This window comes from Pagrus major, chromosome 1, assembly GCF_040436345.1.
Source record: "Pagrus major chromosome 1, Pma_NU_1.0".
NCBI lineage: Eukaryota > Metazoa > Chordata > Actinopteri > Spariformes > Sparidae > Pagrus > Pagrus major.
In genome coordinates, this window is record NC_133215.1 from 3,190,966 (window position 1) to 3,216,174 (window position 25,209).

Consider the following 25,209-nt stretch of genomic DNA (forward strand, 5'->3'; position numbering starts at 1 on the left):
GGAGGAGGAGGAGGAGATCGGATGCGCCTCTTCGGATGCGCTCCAGTAATTGAGGAGTAAAAGGAGGAGAGGAAGAGGAGGAGGAGGAGGAGGAGATCCGAGGACACATTACGCACATCGGGATCCAAGGACCGAGCGGAGCGGAGCGGCGCGGCGCGCGGGGGAGAAGCGGATCCGCCGCCGCCGCCGCTGAAGGGCGAGGAGACATGAAGACACCGCGCTGTGCCGCCGCGGCGGGAGCTCGTTATTACCGGAGCTGAACGGGAAAAACATGAGCGAGGACACGCGCCCAGACGAGTGAGTACCCCCTGATCACACCGCCGCCTCCTCCTCCTCCTCCTCCTCCTCTTCCTCATTATTGTTATCATCATCCTGTAATTATCAGCACTGGTCACATGGACCGGTGCTGATGTGTTGTCATGGGCTCCAGTGATGAGGGGGTGCACGGGCCCTCCTCATCCTCATCCTCATCTTCATCCTCATCCTCATCCTCATCCTCATCTTCATCCTCATCCTCATCTTCATCCTCATCCTCATCCTCATCCTCATCCTCATCCTCATCATCCTCCAGGTTGGTTGAGGTCGTGCAGCCTCCTGCAGATTCAGTGGTTCAGTCATAACACACAGAGGAGATGGTGATGATGATGATGATGATGATGATGATGGTGGTGGTGATGGGGGTGCAGTGTGCATCATGATGGAGGTTCTGCAGCACCGCACCGGTTCTTTCTCCCCCACGTTTGCATGTTGTCGTTCATGTCCAGACGAGACAGGAAGCGTCCGTCCACATGTTCGGCACAGCTGCTCTCAGCCTCGCCGCCTCATGACCCCTTTAAGAGCTGTGACTCATCATCAGGGTGTCTACAGGTTGTGACCAGTTCAAACCGAAGGAGGACGACTCCTCCTCATGAGTGTTTGTTGAGGCCCAGAAAAAGCCAAAGACTGGCACTGAGTAGAGCGCATACCTCCGCCAAAGCCCTCGAGCCACCGTAGAGTCACCTCGTCCAGCCACTGCTAGGAACAACTGTGGCGGACCACTGCCACTCAGACTCAGTTCAATGAGTTTATCCTCCCATTGATCAGTGAGAAGACGCTTCACCAGCTCTGCACGAGAGATATTTACAATATTAAAACTCAGGAATATGCATTTGTCTCCATCAGTGAATAAACAAGCTGTTCTCAGAGGAAAATAAGGTCCCAGAACACTGTTTGAAGCTAGAAAGGTGGCAGGGTCCGCCACATATAAACAAAGTAAAACAGTATGAAACTGTGTCGTCCTTTAAAGAGAGAGCTGAGGTCTTCTGATGTGAGGTTGTATGAGGTTTATCCTCCCTGGACGTGTTGTAGCCTCCTGAAATTAGTCCCACCTAAGACACAATAACATCTTTAAGTGTCTCACATTATGAACAGCCTCCTCCTCTGGCGCTACGTCCCACCTGTGCGTAGGAATACAGACGTGGTACGGTTGAGGGAATGTAGTGCCAAAGGAAAAGGCTGTTTAACGACAACGTAAAGAGATCGTACAAGAGATTTTGATTATTTAATTTGTTTAGGCAGAAAAAAAATCAGCCGATGAAGATCTTTCTCTTCTCGTTAACATTTCTTCAACAAAACCACAGACTGCTCCTTTAAAAAATGGCGGTCATGTGTGGTTTGAGTCGCTCCTTGGTCACGATAACTCCGCCCCCTCCGCCTGTATAACACCAACACATTTTAAGTATGTGTACAATGTGAAGTACACGCCGGTTGTGTCGTTTACAGAGTTGATTCAAACGAGAGAGATCAGGGAGGCGAGTACGTTTCTGTAAAAACAAGTATGTTTCTGTAGAAACACAGTTAAGTTCAAACTGAACGTTTCTTTATGTTCCAACTTCACGTTTGTTTAGATTAAATTTTCTCTTTCTCTCGTCGCAGCTCTGTGCTGATGCTCCGGTGACGTTTAGACACAAGAACCACGTGGTTAGTGTCAGGAGAAGATCATGGTTCGGCCGTTTATGTCACCACGGTCACAGATGCTGTGCTGGTTTTGGTCAGTGGTCAAATATCCGGTGGTAATAACACCACCTACCTCTCCTCCACCTCCTGGTGTGGAAGTCAGGCATTTGCTACACACGTTAGTCTTTCGGTTTGCAGAAACGTTCAGAAACACTCGTACGTGTGTTCATGTTTGGACGACACAGTGTATCTGAAGCGTGCTGCGGTGTTTAGGGATGAACTGATCTGGAAAACGTCACCTGTTTCGCCGTCGATGTGGATCTCATCAGACAAGCGTGACCAGCACGCTGCAGGCTGAAGATGCATGTCGCAGTGAGTGAATGTGTCGTGTCTTCACCCTTCTTATTTTCAGACGTTTAGATTCTGTTAGTTTGTTGTAACAAAGCACTTTAAAGCTGCGCGGTTTAAATAAACCGCTCAGAACGCGTCGACTCTGAACGCACCAACAGAGTCCAATCAGGTTGGGGAGCGGAGGCGGCAGGTAACCTGATGAAGCTGGCTACCTTTTCTTTTCACGGCCTCACGCTGTGCACACCTCTGCAGGTAAACACATGACTCACACGGCCGCTGCACTCACATAATAGGCTCAACTTGTGAAATGTTTACCCAGAGTGCACCAGGCTGCAGAGACAAGCTGCTGCCCCCCCGATGTTTTTATTAGAACTACGTCAACAAACTGAAATGATGCGTTTCTAAATTTCTTCAAACATCTTTTGCACGTCTTTCCTGCAGCGTCTTGATATTTATTGTATCTACAGGTGCAGTTTTATTCATAATAAACTGGTCCTGACTCTAAAAATAAACATTTCATTCTCTCCAGCCACTGATGTGACCAAACCTTAGATCCACGCCTCAGATTTGGAAACATGACCGGATGTCGTTCCCTGTGAATTAACCCTTGAAAAACATGACGGCACTGCACACGACCACTTTTAACAGGTGTGTTTGGACACGATATAAGATGAGATAGAAAAACAAAACAAACAATATTGAATCTTTAAAGTGACTAAGGAACTTTAACAGACTGCTCTTTTTATATAGTTATTATTAACGCCTGTGCTCGGGTCGATCACATATATCACATAAAATCACATATAAATACATTTCGTCATCGCGATCTGTCCTGCAGGTCTCCCTGTCACACGGTACCCAACATCTTTACAGCAGCCGGCGCTGTGTCGTACCGCTTTTGTCAAAAGGGGGCGCCAGGATCGACAAAAACTGAAAGTTCCTTGAGAAGGCTTCTTGAGACTTGAATGAGCTGTACGGAGCCATTTTTATGTTTTTCACCTGTGTCCGTGTGTCTGGTGGTTAATTTCTCCAGATTTCTATGAAACTTGGTGGTGATGATGCGTCACGTTTAATAGTGAAGACCCAAATGCAAAAACACCCAGGAGGCAGGCAGGATTAAGAACAAAAAACAAGCTTCTAATGGCAAAATCCAAAAACCAAAGAACCCCCCCAAAAAAACAAGAAGTGCACAATAATCAAAAATACATAGAACAAAAACAAACGCTAAACAAAGTACAAGCCAGGAACAAAACACCAGGAACAAAACACCAGGAACACACCAGGAACACACCAGGAGGAGATGATGGCTGAGCCTGACTTTATATCATCAGGAGGAGACGATGGCTGAGCCTGACTTTATATCATCAGGAGGAGACGATGGCTGAGCCTGACTTTATATCATCAGGAGGAGACGATGACTGAGCCTGACTTTATATCATCAGGAGGAGATGATGACTGAGCCTGACTTTATATCATCAGGAGGAGACGATGGCTGAGCCTGACTTTATATCATCAGGAGGAGATGATGGCTGAGCCTGACTTTATATCATCAGGAGGAGATGATGGCTGAGCCTGACTTTATATCATCAGGAGGAGATGATGGCTGAGCCTGACTTTATATCATCAGGAGGAGATGATGGCTGAGGTTTTACATTTTTGGCTGAACTATTCCTTTAAGTAGAGTAAATGTACTTAGTTACATTCCACCACTGTGTATGTGTATGGTGTGAGGTGTATGGAGGTCACACGTCTGAGAACCTTGAAGCAACACTCGCAGCTCTGTGGCTTCAGGTGACCTGACACCTGCTCAGTGCTTTTATTGTGGAGGGTTTCGTTGGATCCTCTCGGCCGCTCCTCTCCAGAGGCGTTTCTGTGGGGGTGTTTTCTATTGATCGGGCAAACCGATGCCCCCGAACCGGCCAGCAGAGCGCTGTCGATAATCCCGGAGGGAGGGAGGGGGGGTTGAAAATGACATTGAGGAAAGGTCAGCAGGCAGCGGCGTCCCTGGCACGCCGGCCCCTCCCACACAGGACGACATCGATTTTATATCAGTGCTGACCTCCATCTGAGCTGCTGGTGCCCGGTGAGTCCAGCTGAGGAGGTTCTGGTGGTGACAAAGTGTTGTTTAAATGTTGGGCTCCTGGTCATCTTATATACACATGTATTCAATTATTACATACTGAATACAGCTGAGGGGATCTTTGTAACATCATGTGCTTTTCAAGTGTTTATTATACGCTTCACATTAAACTTATGTCACAGAATCAGATAGAAAAACGCAGTTTTAGGCTATTTTTTTGAGCAAAAGCAAAATGAGCTATTAAAGCTGCAGTATGTAGATTTGTAGAAGAAATTCGAAGCCAGAATTTTAATATTTACAATATTAATACGGTCATAATACAAACTTTTCTCCATCAGTGAATAAACAAGTTGTTCTCAGAGGAAAATAATGTCCCAGAACACTGTTTGAGGCTAGAGAGGTGGCAGGGTCCGCCACATATAAACATATAAACGTCATGAAGACAAAGAGAGTTTGATTCTTTAGTTTGTTTAGACATAATAAAGATCTTTCTCTGCTCATTAACATTTCTTCACCAAGTTTATAGTTTATTTTAGCTTAAAACAACAAACTCACTAAATGTGAAGACAGGAAATATTTTTCCTTCTAAACAGAAAAATCCAACCGTCACCGTCTGAACTCAAGTTTCTCTGTGACTGAACTCAGACGAGCTTCATCGCCTCGTTAACTCGTCGTCAAACACACTTCATTCAAACTGGACACAAACTGAGTCAGAGGCACCAGAACAGTGTTGGTTTGTGTCCACAGTCACGTCTGGTTCGGCCCAAATAAATCCTCAGTCCACAGAGTAACGTGAAGATATTCTGCCTCTACACGCTGATGATGTCCGACTCTAACTCTAGCTGTTGCATCCACATTAATGATGATCATTGATCAGAAATCTCATTGTGTTTATATTTTGTGAAAGAAGGAGCTACCCCTACAATATCGTCACAGATCGATGTCAAGGTATTGGGTCAAAAATATTGTGTTCGAGCATGAAAATATCAAACTCTCAAGAAATATACACAGAAATACTGCAGTATTATTTTAATGCCATATCACCCAGCCCTCAATTCAAAAGTTAATATATATATAGCTGTTGAAATACCAAAAATAAAGCTATACTCTGATATAAAAAAGCAAGTTGAAAAGTCATTTAAATGTCTAAAAATGATCTTTTCAACCAAATTCAACCTGAACCAAAGTATTGAGATGTTTTCGGACCTACAAATCAGATCCGTACTTCCTGATTATTCACCAGCAGCTCTGATCGCTGCACTAACAGAGCCGACTGCTCAGCTCCACCGTCACCTGGGCCGCCGTTTGTTGAAGTAGAGTTTCATGTCACTGTCACAGCAGCGTCCGACCAACGTGACACGACTAATGGGAGATGGATTTCCTTTAAGGTCGACTCGGTTGAGATCGACTCCACCGCCGCTCACGTTCGACACATCCGGTGACCAAAAATCTAAAACAGTGAAACATCCTCCGGCTGGAGGTCAGCGAGGGCGTCACCGCTGCTGCTGCTGCTGCTGCTGCTGCTGTTGTTGTTGTTGTTGTTGTTGTTGTTGTTGTTGTTGTTGTTGTTGGCTTGGTGGAGGTACAGTGGCTGTCTTTGTGATGGGCAAGCGAGGGAGGGAAGTCATTGAGAAGTTTGGCAGAGAGCGAGCCCAACACCATCTGCTGATCCAGAGAGCAACGTTTTCTACCCTGATGATGATGATGATGATGATGATGATGATGTCATGAGCCTGGATGGACTGTTGGTGTGTGATTGACAACACGTGTGTTCCTGTGGGATAATCATGTGTAGTTATGTCCTGTGTGTGTGTGTGTGTCTTTCATGATGATGGAGCCAACAGACCACCAGAGGCTATTATCTGCATCTCTGGTCAGCTCCCACAGATGTGTGTGTGTGTGTGTGTGTGTGTGTGTGTGTGTGTGTGTGTGTCATGCTGTTAGTTTAAGTGCATCCACACACTGTTGTTAAAGTGCTCTAAGCAGTCGTTTCATTACTGCGTCCTCTGAGGACGGGGCTGTTTGAGGGCAGGAGCGTCCAGCTATGAGTTTCCACTGCAGGAACACGGATGCGTTGCTGAGGGGGCTGCTGCACCCCCTAAAACGAGGCTGTAACATATGCTGAATTTACAAGAAGGCCCAAATCATTAGAAATTTGTTAGAAACAGCACTTCACAATGTTTATAAAGTTTCTCTTAACTCAACAACTCACTAAACTGAGTGATTTTATAAGGGAGTCTGGGGAATTTATCTCCCTCCTCATCTTCCTTGCTGCTGTTGACTGTGCCGGGCGACAAACTGAAACTTTTTACAAAGACAGAAACATCGTAATGTTTTTTATGCAATGCCGAATTTACAAGAAGGCACCAATGATTTAGAATTTACTCTAGCCGTTTCGTTTAAGTCGTTTTATTAATAAGTTTCATGCAATAACACTCAAAATCATGTGTTTTGTTAAGGGAGTCTGGGGTACTGCTGTTAATAGTGACTTCACTTCATAACATGGTCCAAGTCCAGCACTTTCACACACACACACAGCAGTCTACTTCTTGCAACAACTGCATTTACAATGCATTCATTTACATCAGTTTGTTTGAATCTCACACATGTACAATAATCAGCTCTGCTTATTGATTATGATCATGATTATTACACTTTATAAAACCTCACAGGTTCATATAAAAACTGGAAATAATAGAAATCACCGTGAAAGTCCCCCAGTTCATTACTCACATTAACACAATTATTCTTTGTTTTACAATGTTTCTGATATTTTATGTTTAAATATGCAAATGAGGCGATCTAATTAAATATGCACACATTTAAATGAATGTCTGAAGATAAATGTGAGCTAAATTAAACACCTACATATGTATTTAAGACATTTTCTTTCCACTAGTCTGAAATAAAACATGTTACAGAAGCAAAATGGAGCAAAATCTAAAAATGGAGCAGAGCATGAAGACATGAAGTCTTCACCTGTAGAGTTTCCTCTGAAATGACTTCTGTCTATTTGACTTTAATGAGCTCAGCAGTGGTTTCATAATCTAAAAGACAAACTCCAGCATAGAGAGGTTCAGTGAATGTGGTCTGGACTCTGTGGAGGAGAGTCATGATGTCAGAGACGCTGTAGAAGGACAGAATACCTGCACTGTGATCCAGGTACACTCCAACTCTGGAGGACACAGGACCTGAGACGGGAGTTTTGACATTGTTGTAGTAAAACTGATAACTGTCATTGTCACATCTTAACGCCCAAGATTTGTCATTTCTTCCAAATCCACTCACATTCTTTGCTCTGCTGATATTCTTGTATGCGACTGCTACATAAACTACTCTTCCTCCCATCTCCACCTCCCAGTAACAACGTCCAGTCAGACTCTCTCTACTCAGGACCTGACACCACCCAGTGAATCTGTCTGGATGATCAGAATAAGACTGTTGTTGTCTCATGTGTGTTGCTTTTCTGTTCCTCTCAGATAATAACAGCTGTGTGTGTGCTGTGTTTGGATCCAGTGTGATGTCACGTGAATATCTTAAGAAGTCAGCTCTGGTCTCAGGCTCTGGTTGTGGCAGTAAAACATCCACTTCAGTCTCTGTCAGTGAGATGTTTGCCCATGTCTCTCTCAGGACGTCCTGTAGGTTGTCTCTGACCTCTGACACAGCTGCTGTCACATCCTCAAAGTACTTCAGAGGACGGATATTGATGCTGGATGAGTGTGTAGACTCACTGAGTGCTGACAGTGAGGGGTAGTTGTGTAGAAACTGGTTGTGATCCTCTGTGTGTGAGAGCTTCTTCAGCTCAGCGTCTTTCCTCTTCAGCTCAGTGATCTCCTGCTCCAGCTTCTCCTGAAGCTCTTTGACTCGACTCACTTCAGTTTCCTGCTGGGATCTGACCTGCTGCTTCACATCAGAGCGTCTTTTCTCCATGAAACAGATCAGCTCGGTGAAGATCTTCTCACTGTGCTCCACTGCTTCATCAGCAGAGCCATTGATGGCCTCCACCTCCTGTTGAAGCACCTTCACATCTTCCTCTCTGTCCTGGATTCTCTGCTGGATGTTTTGTCGACTCCCCTCCAGCTCTCTCTGCCTCTCAGTCCTCTCTGCTGCAGCTGACACTGTGTCGTGGCCTTTATGTTCGTCCATTGAGCAGAGATAACAGATACACTGCTGATCAGTACGGCAGAAAATCTTCATCACCTCATCATGACGAGAGCAGATGTTCTCCTGGAGCTTCTTGGACGGCTCCACCAGCTTGTGTTTTTCATAGGCAGGAGATTCAAAGTGCGGCTGCAGGTGTTTCTCACAGAAAGAGATCAGACAGAACAAGCAGGACTTAACTGCTCTCAGTTTCCTCCCAGTGCAGACATCACAGGCCACATCTTCAGCTCCAGCATAGCAGAGATCAGCAGGAGCAGCTTGGAGTCCAGTCTTCTTCAGCTCCTCCACTAAAGCTGCTAACATGGTGCTTCTCACCAGGACAGGCCTCGGTGTGAAGCTCTGCCTGCACTGAGGGCAGCTGTGGGTTTTCTTCTCGTCCCCTTCATCCCAGTAGGATTGAATACAGTTCTTGCAGTAGCTGTGTCCACAGGGAATAGTCACCGGATCCTTCAGTAGATCCAAACAGACGGAACAAGAGAAAGTCTCTCGGTCCAGCTGAACTCCTTTCTGCGCCATTTCACCTCTCAGTGTCGACGACTGTCTGAGTTTCACTTCCTGATAACAGAAACTAGTCTGAGCTCTGATCTGAACAGCCTTTGTTTGTGCAGCGAATGAAGCCGCCCAGCTCAGTTACGCCTCCTTCAAACTGCAGATCTGAAGGGGAGGAACAAGGAAATACACTGACAGAGTGGAGCTGCTGTGTGAGAGGAGGAGGAAGAGGGAGGGCTGATCGAGCTGCGAGTCATTCCAGGAAGAGGAGCAGCTCTGTGACTCTGAACTGTGTTTCCTCATTTACAACCAAGCCTCCAATAAAACCTGCAGCACGTGATGGTGTGTGTGTGTGTGTGTGTGTGTGTGTGTGTGTGTGTGTGTGTGTGTGTGTGTGTGTGTGTATATGTGACAGAAAACTCTGCTCATTTCTCTGTGACGAAGCTGTTTTATGGATGAAGTCTGAAGGACAGAGACTGACCGACTCTTCTGCTCTGAACATGAAGTGTGAACTTTGTGGTGCTTCAGCTGAAAACTGCCTCAGTCATACTCTCATATCAGTTTCATGTTTTGTCCATCAGCTCTGTGTGAGACCCTGAATGAAGACGACAAGAAAAGACTTTGTCCGTGTTTGTTTATTGATGATTTAAAGCTGCAGTTTGTTCACACGTCCCGTCAGTAAAGTCTGTTCAATGACTCTTGTTCAATGATTTCATCAACAGATTCACTTCATCCACACAATCAGTTTGTTTGAATCTCACACATGTACGAGACAATAATCAGCTCTGCTTATTGATTATGATCATGATTATTACACTTTATAAAACCTCGTAGTTCCTCGTTCCAACGTCCATGTGAACAAAAACAAGGACGTTTGTTCTGCCGGACAAACTCAAACATTTACACAACAACAGCTGAGAAGAGGTCAAAGTCCCGCCCAGAGCGTTTGATTGACATGTGAAGAAATGCCACAACAATCAGCAACAAACACGAAGACAAAAACACACAATGTAACACACTGTCCCGCGGAGACACCACAGGTGAAGTGAACTCACAGATATCAGCGTCAAACTTCCCCACATGATTACTGACACATTTATATCATCAAACATATCGTTAATGTGCATTTAAATATTCAAATGAGGCGTAATCTCATCAGAACCGTCCAGAACAGAACTCTGAACATTGGATGAAATCAGGCTCAAAGTTCTTGTTTCATGTTGTCGACATATTAGAGTCCAAAGTTTTCACAGAGGGAATCTTGGATATCTCGTTTTATCGCTCTATAAATCAGAACATGTTGTCAACAAACACAAAAACAATCAATATTCTCCGAGTGATTAGAAATAAACTGTTGTATGAATCAGGCTGTGAACGAGACATGAACAAAGCTCTGTACAAACCTTCAGAATAGAGACGGAAGAAAACTGACTTTAAGATATATATATTATAAACCTGGAAATAATAGAAATCACCATGAAAGTCCCCCAGTTCATTACTCACATTAACACAATTATTCTTTGTTTTACAATGTTTCTGATATTTTATGTTCAAATATGCAAATGAGGCCATCTAATTAAATATGCACACATTTAAATGAATGTCTGAAGATAAATGTGAGCTAAATTAAACACCTACATATGTATTTAAGACATTTTCTTTCCACTAGTCTGAAATAAAACATGTTACAGAAGCAAAATGGAGCAAAATCTAAAAATGGAGCAGAGCATGAAGACATGAAGTCTTCACCTGTAGAGTTTCCTCTGAAATGACTTCTGTCTATTTGACTTTAATGAACTCAGCAGTGGTTTCATAATTTAAAAGCCGAACTCCAGCATAGAGAGGTTCAGTGAATGTGGTCTGGACTCTGTGGAGGAGAGTCATGATGTCAGAGACGCTGTAGAAGGACAGAATACCTGCTCTGTGATCCAGGTACACTCCAACTCTGGAGGACCGAGGACCTGAGACGGGAGTTTGGACTCTGTTGTACCAAAACTCATAACTGTCATTGTCACATCTTAACATCCAAGATTTGTCATTGTATCCAAATACACATTCATCTGAGCTCCCTCTCCTGATATTCTTGTATGCGACTGCTACACGAACTCCTCCTCTCCACTTCACCTCCCAGTAACAACGTCCAGTCAGACTCTCTCTACTCAGGACCTGACACCACCCAGTGAATCTGTCTGGATGATCAGAATAAGACTGTTGTTGTCTCATGTGTGTTGCTTTTCTGTTCCCATCAGATAATAACAGCTGTGTGTATGCTGTGTTTGGATCCAGTGTGATGCCACATGAATATCTTAAGAAGTCAGCTCTGGTCTTGGGCTCTGGTTGTGGCAGTAAAACATCCACTTCAGTCTCTGTCAGTGAGATGTTTGCCCATGTCTCTCTCAGGACGTCCTGTAGGTTGTCTCTGACCTCTGACACAGCTGCTGTCACATCCTCAAAGTACTTCAGAGGACGGATATTGATGCTGGATGAGTGTGTAGACTCACTGAGTGCTGACAGTGAGGGGTAGTTGTGTAGAAACTGGTTGTGATCCTCTGTGTGTGAGAGCTTCTTCAGCTCAGCGTCTTTCCTCTTCAGCTCAGTGATCTCCTGCTCCAGCTTCTCCTGAAGCTCTTTGACTCGACTCACTTCAGTTTCCTGCTGGGATCTGACCTGCTGCTTCACATCAGAGCGTCTTTTCTCCATGAGACGGATCAGCTCGGTGAAGATCTTCTCACTGTGCTCCACTGCTTTATCAGCAGAGCCATTGATGGCCTCCACCTCCTGTTGAAGCACCTTCACATCGTCCTCTCTGTCCTGGATTCTCTGCTGGATGTTTTGTCGACTCCCCTCGAGCTCTCTCTGCCTCTCAGTCCTCTCTGCTGCAGCTGACACTGTGTCGTGGCCTTTATGTTCGTCCATTGAGCAGAGATAACAGATACACTGCTGATCAGTACGGCAGAAAATCTTCATCACCTCATCGTGACGAGAGCAGATGTTCTCCTGGAGCTTCTTGGACGGCTCCACCAGCTTGTGTTTCTTTAATGGAGCTGCTTCATAATGACGCTGGAGGTGTTTCTCACAGTAAGAGGCCACACAGACCAGACAGGACTTTAATGCTCTCAGTTTCCTCCCAGTGCAGACATCACAGGCCACATCTTCAGCTCCAGCATAGCAGAGATCAGCAGGAGCAGCTTGGAGTCCAGTCTTCTTCAGCTCCTCCACTAAAGCTGCTAACATGGTGCTTCTCACCAGGACAGGCCTCGGTGTGAAGCTCTGTCTGCACTGAGGGCAGCTGTGGGTTTTCTTCTCGTCCTCTTCATCCCAGTAGGATTGAATACAGTTCTTGCAGTAGCTGTGTCCACAGGGAATAGTCACCGGATCCTTCAGTAGATCCAAACAGATGGAACAAGAGAAAGTCTCTCGGTCCAGCTGAACTCCTTTTTGTGCCATTTCACCTCTCAGTGTCGACGACCGTCTGAGTTTCACTTCCTGATAACAGAAACTAGTCTGAGCTCTGATCTGAACAGCTTGTGTTTGTGCAGCGAATGAAGCCGCCCAGCTCAGTTACGCCTCCTTCAAACTGCAGATCTGAAGGGGAGGAACAAGGAAATACACTGACAGAGTGGAGCTGCTGTGTGAGAGGAGGAGGAAGAGGGAGGGCTGATCGAGCTGCGAGTCATTCCAGGAAGAGGAGCAGCTCTGTGACTCTGAACTGTGTTTCCTCATTTACAACCAAGCCTCCAATAAAACCTGCAGCACGTGATGGTGTGTGTGTGTGTGTGTGTGTGTGTGTGTGTGTGTGTGTGTGTGTGTCACCATGCTCAGGCATGTGTGCTGTCATCCTTTATCTTCACGTGTGTGTGTTGCTCTGTATGACTCAGGTGTGATCCGGTCGAGCTCTCATCACTGAACACGAACACACAGCTGCAGCTTTGAGCCTGCGAATCTGATCCTAGAAGACCTGAGCTTTTATTTCTTTATTTTCCTGTGGTTTTCCATGTATTGGTCTTTAAAATCTTTAAAAAGAAGGTAACTAGTAATATGTAACATAGTGCATTTTGAATGTAACTTTAAAAAAAAAAAGTAATATTGTAACGTATTATAGGACTTTAAAATGAAAGTAACGAGTATTATGTAATAGAAATATTCTATAAAGAGAAAGAAAGAGTTCATCGTGCTGATTGCATTTCTGATCTGAGGCTGTTAGTCAGCAGCTTTCTCCGCTCAGACTTCCCAGTCAGTGTGAGGAATCATCAGTGAGACAGCGCTGATGGAAGAACCAGCTGATGGACAGAGGAGTTTACTTTTCTTAACTGACTTTTCTTTTAATTCCTACCCTGTGATGTCTTCTTCCTTTCTCCTTACCGTCCTTTCCTGCTTTTATTTTCTTATTATTATCTATTTATTGTCCCTTATTCCTTTTACTGCTCATAATCTGTTTATCTGTCCTTAATTCCTTGGATGCGATGTCGTCATCTTATCGTCCTTTATTCTTTTATTTATTTCTATTTTTGCATTTACTTTTTTTAATGAATCTTCTATTTTTTCTTGTTTCATTTATTTATTTTTCTTGTCTTTCTTCTCCCTCTCTTCCTTTTCTGTGATTTTGATCACTTTTATTCCTTTTACTTATTCCTTTTGATTTTTTTGTGTTTTTACATTTTGTGTTCTGCCTTCTTGTTTTAACTCATCTTAGACAAGACTTCCTCGTGTTCGGCTCGACTGTTGAGTGTTTATTTTGTAATATCGTCGTCTTGAGTTTCCTGTTTTTGCTTGATTGTCAAGGTGCTCCCTAAATAAATAATAATAATAATTATTATTATTATTATTATTATTGTTATTAATATTATTATTACTGTGAGGCAGCAGCACTTGACGAGAAGATTTTCACATGTATCATCATCAGTGTTGGGGGTTACAGTAATATATTTATTTTAGCAGTAACGGAGTAATATAACACATTACTAAGAATATTTCAGTAATATATTACTACAGGTCTGTCACGTAACGCGTGTTTATTGTTGTTTTCTTAAGAACCCATCCACACCAGCATGTTTAATACAGCCGAGCCTATAAGTTCTGACCCTGATCCGCCGAGCGTACTTTAACTTTTTGAATCACATCATGCAAATCTTGTTCTGTGGACTTAAATAAAAACATATTACTAAAATGAAAGTAACGACATTGCATTTTGAAAGTAACTAAAAAGTGGTCTAATAAGTAATATATTACTCTGTGCAGACTAATATTTCAACGTCATTATATTACTTTAAAATGAAGGTAACTAGTAATGTGTAATATATTTCATTTTGAAAGTAACTTGCCAACACTGCTCATCATCATCATGAGTGACACTGACGTGATCATGAGTGACGTGATCATGGAGCGAAGCTGCTTTGTAGTCTGAGGAGCGAAGCTGCTTTGTAGTCTGAGGAGTGAAGCTGCTCTGTAGTCTGAGGAGCGAAGCTGCTCTGTAGTCTGAGGAGAGACGCTGCTCTGTAGTCTGAGTGAAGCTGCTCTGTAGCCTGAGGAGCGAAACTGCTCTGTAGTCTGAGGAGCGAAACTGCTCTGTAGTCTGAGGAGAGACGCTGTTCTGTAGTCTGAGGAGCGAAGCTGCTCTGTAGTCTGAGTGAAGCTGCTCTGTAGTCTGAGGAGGGAAGCTGCTCTGTAGTCTGAGGAGCGAAGCTGCTCTGTAGTCTGAGGAGGGAAGCTGTTCAGTAGTCTGAGGAGCGAAGCTGCTCTGTAGTCTGAGGAGCGAAGCTGCTCTGTAGTCTGAGGAGCGAAGCTGCTCTGTAGTCTGAGGAGCGAAACTGCTCTGTAGTCTGAAGAGGGAAGCTGCTCTGTAGTCTGAGGAGGGACGCTGCTCTGTAGTCTGAGGAGGGAAGCTGCTCTGTAGTCTGAGGAGGGACGCTGCTCTGTAGTCTGAGGAGGGAAGCTGCTCTGTAGCCTGAGGAGCGACGCTGCTCTGTAGTCTGAGGAGAGAAGCTGCTCTGTAGTTCTGTATCTGTTGTCAGAGGGCAGCAGGGTGAACAGACTGTGGCTGGGTTGGTGTTGTCTTTTAGTATCTTTGGGCTCTGTGCAGACGTCTCACTTCACTGATGTCACTGATGTTCTGTAGATGTACCAGTGATGTTCTGGTGGATTTAATCACCCGGTATAGAGCCGTCCTGTCCCGGGTCGTGTTGAACCATGCCAGTCTGTGATGTTTCTATTGCTCCTCTGTAAAAGTCGACCAGGATCTTGTCCCAGAATTTATCCATCCTGAGTTTCCGTAGAAAGTAGAGCCTTTCTCACCAGGGTGGTGATGTGTGATGACCAAGATAGATTCTCAGTGATGACAATTCCAAGAAACCTGTCACCTGCTCCACCTCAGCTCCACCTCAGCTCCACCTCAGCTCCTCTGATGTAGAGAGGGGTTGGGTTTTGCTGACATTGAGCAGCAGATTGTTCTCTGTGCGCCACTCTGCAAGACTGGTGAACAATGAAACAACCTTGAATATTAGCATGAAGGTAGAAGATGGACACAAATAAATTCTTATTTTCTTTTGCTGATTTTCTGAATATGTGGTTAAAATGTGGTTGAAACCTGGCTGACATGTCTGACAGCTCGGACTGGCAACTCAAAACTTTTGGATGACTTTTTTTTATTGTGCTTTGTTGTCGCATATCTCCACTGACTTTCCACCACATGAATCTGTCCTTTACATTTCAATTGATCAGCCAGGATATAACTATGTAACTACATAAAGTGTAATAATCCTTTGATTTTTACGGCCAGTAGTTGCAGAGTTGATCTGTGTCTGGATCTGACGTTGTCGAACAAACACTGACGGCTGCCAACCTGCAGAAACTAAAACAGGAAATGTTTCATTTTACATCATCAGTCATTTTGTAAGTGAAGGTGTCGCTGTTTGCAAATGGAGGTTCTCTCATTTTAGAGCCAAACTCCAGTGTGTCGTCCCTCCTCTGTGTGTGTGTGTGTGTGTGTGTCACTGCACGCTGCCGGCAAATGCAGTGATGACTCATGCTAGACACACACACACACACACACACACACACACACACATAAGCACCATCTGTTTGACAGGCAGGCTGAATCACACAGTGGAGGGAAGCAGTGTGTGTGTGTGTGTGTGTGTGTGTGTGTGTGAGTGTGTGAGGCTGGAGAGGAGGCAGCAGCAGCGTCTCCCGCCTCTATCCGGCCTGTTAGGATGTGGCGTCGATGGCGTGCAGCGGCACAGCTCGACAGCCTGTCGTCGATGGAAGCCGCCGTGACACTGTGACCGTGGAGACAGGATGTAGGAGCGATGTCGGAGCACAAAAGGCAAGATGGAGAGAGAGAGAGAGAGAGAGAGAGAGAGAGAGATTTGTTTTAAATCCCAACCTTCATATTTTTCCTCTGTCTGTATTTGGCCTCGACGCTGCCGTGCTTCAGGCTGATGGACCGGGCTTGTGTCGGTTTTCTGTGTGTGTGTGTGTGTGTGTGATCACAGGTGAGTGATGCTGCTGCTGATGCTGCTGGTGTTGTCAGTGCTCCGGGTTTTCATTGGACAGCAGCGGCAACATGATCTCGCTCACCATTGGTCGGTCCAGTCCAGGGTTTCTCAGTCGTCTGTCGGGCTGGATCGATACGATTCGATCCCATCGCGATCACGATATGGATTGTGATTCTTAAAGGAACAGTTCACGCAAAAGAAAAAAAGAAAGTCCAGTCATCATCTCCTCCCTCCATGTTGAGATAAAGTCAGTTTCGTAGTCTGGGTGGGTTCTCGAGCTTCTGAGACATTTCTTTGGTTGTTTTTCCGTTTTAAATCAAGTCTCCAGCTGCTTCAGGTGTTTAGCAGAATGCTGCAACTCTGTTTTACTGTGAGGCTCCAGAAATGTTTTGTGAACTACAAAATCAGAATATATTGATTGAATAATATCAGGGTGATTAAGAATACATTTTGAGTGTTGTGGTAATTGAATATATGTTGCTCGACAGGACATTTGCATATCTGTAAAATGAAGCGTAACTGTTCCTACATTCATCAATAGATGTTTTGTTCGACCTGCGTGTGTGTGTGTGTGTGTGTGTGTGTGTGTGTGTGTGTGTGTGTGTGTGTGTGTGTGTGTGAGACGTAAACTACAGATCAAACTGTGAAGGGTTCAAGGAAAAGCTTCACGTAGGTCATGAAGTGAGCGCCCTCGTTGTTTGTCCGTTCACTCTCTGGCGTGTGTTTGGACTGTTCTTGTGTTTGAACACTTCCTGATCAACCTGTAGCATCTGGACCAAAGTTTGCTGCTTGACAGAAAATCTTGTATTTGGTATTAAAATAGTAAAAAGTTCTCCACCATGCTAACGGTCTCTCTCCGGTGTGTTGCAGTGACAGCTACATTGTGCGCGTCAAAGCGGTGGTGATGACCAGAGACGATTCGAGCGGCGGCTGGTTGGCGCAGGACGGATGCCTGAGCAGAGTGGGCGTGTGCAGGCTGCTGCCGAGCGAGCTGCTGGGACGCAACACCTTCCTCATCCACGGAGAACGCCTCAAAGACAAGCAGGTGGGTGCCGCAAGAAACACAGCGGCCTAAAATCACCTGTCGCTCTTTTTCTGTAGCTATTACAGTTGTTTTGATGATGCATGAATGCTGCTGGTGGTCACATGATTTTATGTTCACGATTCGTCTCATCCTGTCTGTCGTCTGTGATTTATTCCAGGTGATCCTGGAGTGTTTCTTGAAGAAGGATCTGGTCTACACCAAGGCCACGCCGACGTTCCACCACTGGAAGGTCGACAACAGGAAGTGCGGTCTGACCTTCCAGAGTCCAGCTGACGCCAGAGCCTTCGACCGCGGCGTGAGGAAGGCCCTGGAGGACCTGACGGAAGGTACGCAGAGGATTAATGACCTCAATCAGTGGAAAATGTTCAAATATCCAATTATTCAGAAATCATGACCCATCCCGAGCTGGTGCTGCCAAATTTAAAGCCCAACTCAGACCCATATTTTTCCTGTACTACATTTGAATCGAGCCAAACTCGACCTGGACCGTCATAGAGCTGCTCACCTCCTTTATTCAAACCGCTCTGGCTGAACAAAGTAAAACGTGTTCAAAGTGAAATCAGCTGATGAAATAAAAGGTTCCTGTCGCACTGATCCTGCCGTGTGTTCTCCAGGGTCGACCACGTCCTCGTCCACGCTGCAGAATGAGGCGGAGCTCGGCGACGATGACGTCTTCACGGTGAGAAACTCTTAAAGTCGATACCTGAGTGTCAGAAACTTCCAGGATCTTTTCCTGTCTTGTTGTTCGTAGTTATAACACGAGGAGCGAACACCTCCATCCTTCATTCATAGGACCCATCATCCTTTAATTGTCAATGCAACACATCAGAATTCACATTCCTGGTGTTTGTTCTTATCTAGCAGGGGTGTTGTAACACACCTGTATCGAGAGCAACCGTGATATTTAAAGGTGCAGTGTGTTAGAACCGACTTCCTGTCAAATGAGGACAGGTGTCGATAATCGAACTGTAAAAGTCTGATATCGTGACGGCCCGAACATGGAGCTGTCCGGACTGTTATTTTGGCTTCAGACAGGAGATGCTGCTTTTGTTTGCAGCAATGGTGTGTGTGTGTGTGTGTGTGTGTGTGTGTGTGTGTGTGTGTGTGTGTGTTGTGCTTTGCGGGGTGTGAGACAGGAAGTATGAAGGACAGGAGGGGTTTGGTATCCTGTGGTGTTTGTGACCAGACACACGTCGCCGTCCTGTTTGGGGTTTGGTTTTGTCACCGAGCAACACACACACACACACACACACACACACACACACACACACACACACACACACACACACTTCTATACTTGTGAGGACCCTCATTTACACAATGCAGTCCCTGATCTAAACCCTATTTTAACCCTCAAACAGCCTTTATCTCCAGGAACAGCCTGCAGGAATTTATTTACAAAGTCGTGACTGAATATTTAACTGATTTTGAGAATCTAGATGAGAAGATAGATCTAGATTTTCCTCAAGAAGTACGAGCTGCAGTCAGGTTGAGTTTTAGCGGGGTTAGCTTAGCATATAGACTGAAAGCAGGGGGAAACAGCTAGCCTGAGTCCGGAGTTCACCTCGATTACAGACACATTAGACCACCAGCACCAAACCGCAGACAACCCTGACCCTTAAATATTCTCCATACATTTGAAGTCTGATGGAGGGAGCAGGTCCGACTCTTTTTTTCCTGAAAGGAAAGGGCTGTATGGTTTCACAGGAGGTCCAGAGCTGGAGGAGAGAGTGTGAGCTGTCAGTGATCTGTCACTGAGCTGCCTGTTTACATAGCTGGCCTGGTTTGGACAGAGAGGGGAACGTGGCCGAGCCGCCCGGCTGCAGATCGTTCCCATCCATCCTGTCCACAGCTCTGGAGTCAGGCTCTCTGAGGAAGAGGAGGAAGAGGAGCTCGACTCTGGAGCGCTGAGAAGACTCGGAGGACAACGAGGACGTAGATCAACATCCGTCAGGAGTGAATAAAACCCTCCCTGTCATGATCTTCCTGTGGAGGCCGCTGAATAACAGAGGAGATCAAGTCTCGTAGTCCACAAAACATTTCTGGAGCTTCACAGTTAAACAGAGTTGCAGCGTTCTGCTGAACAACTGAAGCAGCTGGAGACTTGATTTAAAACGGAAAAACAACCAAAAAAACAACATCACATGTCTCCATACAGCTCGTCCAGCGTCACCGAAATCTGTAGAAGCTCTGAGATCCCAAACTGATTTAAAAAGACGTCATTTACACACTTTGTTCCTGCTGAAATCTTCGCTGTAGCTGCTGAGCTAAAGGGTGCACGAGCTCGACTGTGTTGAGGATGTTAATTGTTTTTCTTTTTTACGTTTTAACGAATAAAAAGAGTCTGAGAGAGAAGTTTAAATCCTTTAGTATCTCCTGTCATCACACAAACAAATCAGTGTGTCTTGACTGTCATTTGAAGTTAAATGTTCTGGACCTGCACGTCTAATCCGCTCATGTGTTGTTAAGAAATCTGGTCTTTATCTCAAAGACTGACCAAGAACAACTGTGTGACGTCTCCACATAGTTTGGGGGCATCAATGCACTAATAAAAAGAGGAGAAGAAGAAAACCACAGGCTGATGTAAACACTGCAAACTCCAAAACATTTTTTATGAAGAACTCTGCAAATGGTTGGAAATGTATTTGTTACCGTCGGCCTGAAAGATGCTGACGTTGCGTTTTGGTGAGAAAGTTTTAATGTAAAGAAAACTGTATGATTGTAACGAAGTCCATACAGAAGTCCATAAGAAAAACAGTCAAATGTAGAACCCGCAGTGAAGTGACATCTTTATTCAAACAGTGAAGCGAAAACAAAGCCAGAAATGTGAGCGAGCAGTTCTGCAGGTTCTTCAGTTTCCCACTTTGTGAAAGTCTTCTTGTGTGATCCGAGCGATCCACATGAAAGCTGCCGAGGATGACGCAACCCAACACGCTGCGCCGGGCGCTCGCAGGGCCGTAGGCGGCGAGACCGGGCTGGGATTCATTTAGCACAGACCCAATAAAAACACAAAGACTTCAGAGACGTTTCTGCTTCGCTGCTTTGGTTCTGGAGGTCTTTAAGTCTTTTCCGTCGTTCTTGTCTAATTGCACACAGAGGTCTGGTGGAGGGTCAGGACACGTTCAAGTGAAGCTCAGGTGGTTTCAGAGGAGAACCAAGATCTTCTGAATTCATGATTTCCTTGCTGTGTTTTCACAGTTGTACACAGCAGGTTGATTCTCAGGTGGAGGTAAAGACACACAAAGAGGACAAAGGTCGATGATGTCACACTGCAGCACTTTGTTAGAGAACAGATGGCAGCGAGCATCACACTTAAGACAAAACCCGACTCCCCTTTCGATACCAAAGAGGCTAAAGAACTAATTGTACATCATTGGTGCCTTCTTGTAAATTCAGCATTAAATGTAATATATGAAGCCAACTATTAACCACAATTTCACCAGACTCCCTTAACAAATCATCTAATTTTAGGAGTTGTTGAGTAGCATAAAACTTTATAAACATTATGAAACTCTGTCTCTGACAGATTCTGAACCATTGTCTCCTTCTTGTAAATTCAGCATTAAATGAAAACAGTAAGTTGTGTGTTTCCTTGTAGAAAGTGTCAGTTTGTGGCAGCATGGCTGTACCAGCCTGTCTGCTTCTGTGTCTAAAGTGCTAAAGTCTGACCTGCCAACATTTAGCAGCTGTTTGAACACTGTTTACACTGATTTCACCATTTACACTCAATTTATGAAAGAAGAAACATTTTATTCACGCTAAACATGTCACATTTTACAGATACACTAAACAGTAACCAGTATAGGCGACTTCTTTGTCCCCAGACTCCCTTATAAAATGTCTCAATTTAGTGAGTTGTTGAATTAGGAGTCACTTTATAAACTTTGTGAAACTCTGTCTCTGACTAATTCTTACCTATTTAGACCTTCTTGTAAAATCGGCATTAAATGCAAAACATGAGGTGTTGTTTTTCCCTGTAAAAAGTGTTGGTTTGTTGCGACTAAAGATTGTCCAACCTGCCAACATTAAGCAGCTGTTTGAACACACTGTTTACACTGATTTCACCATTTATACTCATTTATGAAAGAAGACAATTTACTGCTGGTAAACATGTCAAATTTCACATACAACAATAACCAACATGGGCTACTTGTGGAGAAAGTGACCAGACTCCCTTTAAAAAACGTTCAATTTAGTGAGTTGTTGAGTTAGGAGAAACTTTATAAACTTTGTGAAACGTTGTCTCTGACTAATTCTTCATTATTTCGGCCTTCTTGTTCTTTCAGTAAATGTTCGACATGAACTTCTTTCTTTCTTTGTCTCAGTGATGTTTATTTGCATTATTGGAGACCTAATTTACGTGTTGGGCAACAGACTAAACAAAATGACAGCTTGATTTTACCCAAAACTCGTAGTTAGTCCGAGATGTAGCTGTTGGGTAGATTCTGTTTATCAAAATACATAAAATATCCACAGAAGAGACGTCGGACTGCGGTTAACTACATATCTTTAAATGTAACAGTCTGTAAACTGCCGTCGAACCGTCCACCAGGAAGTGACTGTTGTTGTTAGCGTGACGTCACGATGATGTTCGACTTTCAAGCCAACATTGAGAATTTAAAAAGCCTTTAAGCGCTCATGAAAATAAAAGTTTTAAAAGCTGTCTCTACTTTCTTGCAGGTGTTTTCAATCAGGTATCAAAGCCAAAACACCTGCTGTGACATCACTGATAGGGGTGTGGCCATGTCGTTACGGAGCTAATCATTCCCCACCTGTCTGCGCTTGTTCACGCCGTCCTCTTCTCTGTCCTCTTCCTTCCAGACGGCCACCGACAGCTCGTCCAACTCGTCCCAGAAGAGAGAGCCGGCGATGCACACGCTGGCCCCGCCCAACTTCTGCGAGGCCCGTCGGCACCACTGCATCCTGGGACATTTCTACGAGCAGCACCGGACCTCTGATCACTACTTCCTGGACCAGGTGAGTGGGAGTGATCCGACTCCGAATGATTAAAAGTCTGACTCAGCTTGACGTCTTTTACAGATCGACTGCTGACAGTAAGTGAGGAGGCAAAGAGCTGCAGAGGAGCCCGAAGGAGGCCGGTGACTGCACCGCTAACTGCTGCTAACTGCAGCCGGTGGTATGTAGTTAGGCCGATAGTTAGAAGTACTGACCTCTGAACAGTTCAGCCTCTATTACCCATGATGCCTCCTGTTTTCAGTTTGGTTCCTGGTTAAACAGTTTGGATCTCGTTTGACTTACAGGCGCTCTGTGGAGTTTCCTGTAAACCAGCTGAAGTCGTGTTTACATCCAGTGTTACACAATCACACAGTGGAGGGAAGCAGTGTGTGTGTGTGTGTGTGTGTGTGTCACTGTGTGTTCCTTCGGCATAAAAAACATCTGCACAGCTGATTTTTTAAATATTTTCAATCCAGATGTGTTTACGTCCTCGTTTACTTTCCGGCGGTCTTCTTCTTTCATTGCCGCCACCTGTTAATCAGCAGAATAGTGTGAAACAATTAGCAGGTCTGTGAATCACGTCGCCGCACGAGATAAACAAAGTGGGAACACACTCGTAGAAAAACAAGTTTAACTCCACACGGACCCTTGAGTTACGAAGAGCGAAAGGACTGGTGAGGAAATAAGAATCGTAAGAATAGAAAATTAAAAAACAACAACCAGACCTTTGTTCTACATGTTGTTGAGTTCTGACATTTTCCCAAATGTTTCCAACCAAGTTTTTCATTTGTCGCTACCTCCAACTTAGAGGTTTATAACACTACCTCGTCTGTGAAGCGTCTGAGTCACGTCATGTAGATTTTTACCAGCGATGGTGGTTGTCTAACGGTGTGTTCACCACCAGCAGAAGTCAGTTCGATCACAGGATCATTTCTTTTTATTTGCATTAGTTGTGTTTATTCGCCCCAAACAGCGAGATTAGTTTACTGCATGTTAGCTGCAAGCAAGCGAGCGACATGTTTGAATCCAGGTGAGTGAAGTCAGCGCTCAGCAGAGACTCTGGTTCTGGTTCTCTGTCTCCTCTCTGTAACGTTACGTTCATGAAGTAAAGTCCATTTCCCCTCCAGCTCCAGTCAGCAGTCAACATCACAGAACAGAACCACCCGACAGTGGAGGTCACCTCCAGATCACTGCTGCAGTCAGGTTGATAAACAGGAGTGAAGATAAATCCACTTTTTAATCCCACAAGTTACAAAGTAATCTCTGAGCTCTCCTCCCGTCGGGTCAGAACAGAATCTGATGAGACTCCAGGTGTTTGGTCTGGATCTGCAGCAGCAGCAGCTCTGCCCAACACGCTGCAAACATCCTCTGTTGAGATTTATTTATGAACAGGAACTCATTTAACTCAGCGAACCATAACGAGCTGTGTTCCACGTTCTGCTGACCTCAACATTGTCTCCATGTCTGTGTCTCTGCAGGCGGTGCACATGTTCCCTCGTCACGTCAGCTTCCAGGTGGAGGAGGAAGAGATTGTGCGCATCAACCCCCGCGAGCGGACCTGGCTCACCCGCTACGAGGATTACCGCCTCACCAACTCCACACGAGACAAACTCACCCAGCCCGAAAACCTCGACGCTTACGTACACTTCACCAAGAGCGAGCCGCCCAAACACGACTACACGTACCCGTACCCGCTCAGCTGCGAGGTGCAGCGAGGCTGCGACGGCAAACCCGGCTGCCTGGAGCTGGGCAGCGGCCACAGAGCGGTGGTGACGGTGCAGCCGCGAGCCCTGCAGCCTAAAGGCAAGAGGCGGAAGGAGGACGGCGAGCGCTCGCGCTGCGTTTACTGTCAGGACATGTTCAACCATGAGGACAACGGGCGGGGCCGCTGCCAGGAAGCACCGGACCCCATTCAGACCTGCATCAGGCGGGTCAGCTTCATGTGGTGCGCGGACAGCCTGCTGTATCACTGCATGTCGGACCCGGAGGGGGATTACTCGGACCCTTGCTCCTGCGACACCAGCGACGAGCGCTTCTGCCTGCGCTGGACGGCGCTGGTGGGTCTGTCGCTGCTGGCGCCCTGCATGTGCTGCTACGCCCCCCTGAGGGCGTGCTACCGCTGCGGCGTGGCCTGCCACTGCTGCGGCGGGAAACACAAAGCCGTGGGCTGAGGCGCCGCAGGCCCCGCCCTCCTCACAGTGACAGCAAGGACTCATGGGAGGAAGCGAGGCCGCTGTGATATTTATGTTGTTGTTGTCGTTTGTCTCGTCTCCGATTTTCAGAAGAAGGAGAAGAACTTTGTCTGAACAGATGGAGAAAAAAAGATCCCTGTTTTTTTTGTTTTTATGTCTTTTGTGACATTTGGGACCAAACGGCACCAAACCTCACTGAGACTGAACAACATATATATATGTATATATATATACATATATATATATATATATATATATATATATATATATATATATATATATATATATATATATATATATATGTATATGTATGAAAACAGGTACAGGTATATTTTTACACTCGTGTTTTAGAGGCTTGAATATGTCATTTCTTCAGCGTTGTGTGAGGTCAGAATGAAAGTTTGTGGAGGAAACTGCAGCTGTAAAACATTTTCACCTTCACTTTATTAGCCTAGCTTAGCATAAAGACTGGAAGCAGGGGGGAACAGTTAGCCTGGCTCTGTCTAA

General features: G+C 45.2%; 3 protein-coding genes across 3 annotated transcripts; 1 reads left to right on the forward strand and 2 right to left on the reverse strand.

Annotated features, from left to right (window-relative positions):
* Positions 1–271: 271 nt before the first annotated feature.
* On the forward strand, positions 272–24,863 carry LOC141002477 (sprouty-related, EVH1 domain-containing protein 2-like). Its single transcript, XM_073473818.1, has 6 exons — positions 272–297; positions 17,380–17,554; positions 17,712–17,880; positions 18,169–18,233; positions 22,376–22,531; positions 23,989–24,863. Exons 1-6 carry the CDS (start codon positions 272–274, stop codon positions 24,679–24,681), a joined length of 1,284 nt encoding a protein of 427 aa, XP_073329919.1. The 3' UTR covers positions 24,682–24,863.
* Positions 6,760–9,254, reverse strand: LOC141019325 (tripartite motif-containing protein 16-like). Its single transcript, XM_073494248.1, has one exon. It carries the CDS (start codon positions 9,041–9,043, stop codon positions 7,376–7,378), a length of 1,668 nt encoding a protein of 555 aa, XP_073350349.1. The 5' UTR covers positions 9,044–9,254; the 3' UTR covers positions 6,760–7,375.
* On the reverse strand, positions 9,634–12,641 carry LOC141019239 (tripartite motif-containing protein 16-like). Its single transcript, XM_073494127.1, has one exon. It carries the CDS (start codon positions 12,461–12,463, stop codon positions 10,796–10,798), a length of 1,668 nt encoding a protein of 555 aa, XP_073350228.1. The 5' UTR covers positions 12,464–12,641; the 3' UTR covers positions 9,634–10,795.
* Positions 24,864–25,209: the final 346 nt, after the last annotated feature.